This window comes from Frankliniella occidentalis, unplaced genomic scaffold (genome assembly GCF_000697945.3).
Source record: "Frankliniella occidentalis isolate FOCC.00 unplaced genomic scaffold, Focc_3.1 Scaffold84, whole genome shotgun sequence".
Lineage (NCBI taxonomy): Eukaryota > Metazoa > Arthropoda > Insecta > Thysanoptera > Thripidae > Frankliniella > Frankliniella occidentalis.
In genome coordinates, this window is record NW_026267213.1 from 1072732 (window position 1) to 1073144 (window position 413).

A 413-nucleotide genomic window follows, 5' to 3' on the forward strand; every position below is an offset into this window, starting at 1 on the left:
ATTGAATGAAGGCTTAGAGGAAACTAAAACAAACAATCGTGACAAGTTTAACTCCATGTTTTGTGGAAATGGTGATTCAGTCGCGAATAAGGTATTGCTCTCAGTCTTTCTTACATATATGTGTACAATGGGACCTAAGATTCCGAAACTTGACAGAAAGAGTGATAATGCCCTAAATGTCCGAGCTATCATGCTTGACATTCTGAAGTAATTCTCCTGCTTTTCTATGATCTGCTATCTCTTTTCATGGATTATAACTCAGCATGTGATTACTTAGCATCTGTACTTGCTTTCTTCTCTATAACCCATTTTCATTTTGGAGCAGCTTTGATTCATTCAAAATACTTACAGAGTTTCCAACTGGCACAATAATACTTCTAAACCTGTGGTCTTTTTTTTTTTCTCGTAGTCAA

At 35.8% G+C, this 413-nt stretch overlaps 1 protein-coding gene across 1 annotated transcript in view; it reads left to right on the forward strand.

Moving 5' to 3' along the window:
- The window catches only part of LOC127749730 (uncharacterized), a gene marked incomplete in the record, with an annotated part of 5616 nt that extends 5220 nt beyond the window's left edge, over window positions 1-396 (forward strand). The window contains 1 exon segment of the mRNA XM_052269138.1: window positions 1-396. Within this exon segment, the coding sequence (XP_052125098.1) occupies window positions 1-211 (211 nt within the window).
- Between the last annotated feature and the right edge of the window lie 17 nt (window positions 397-413).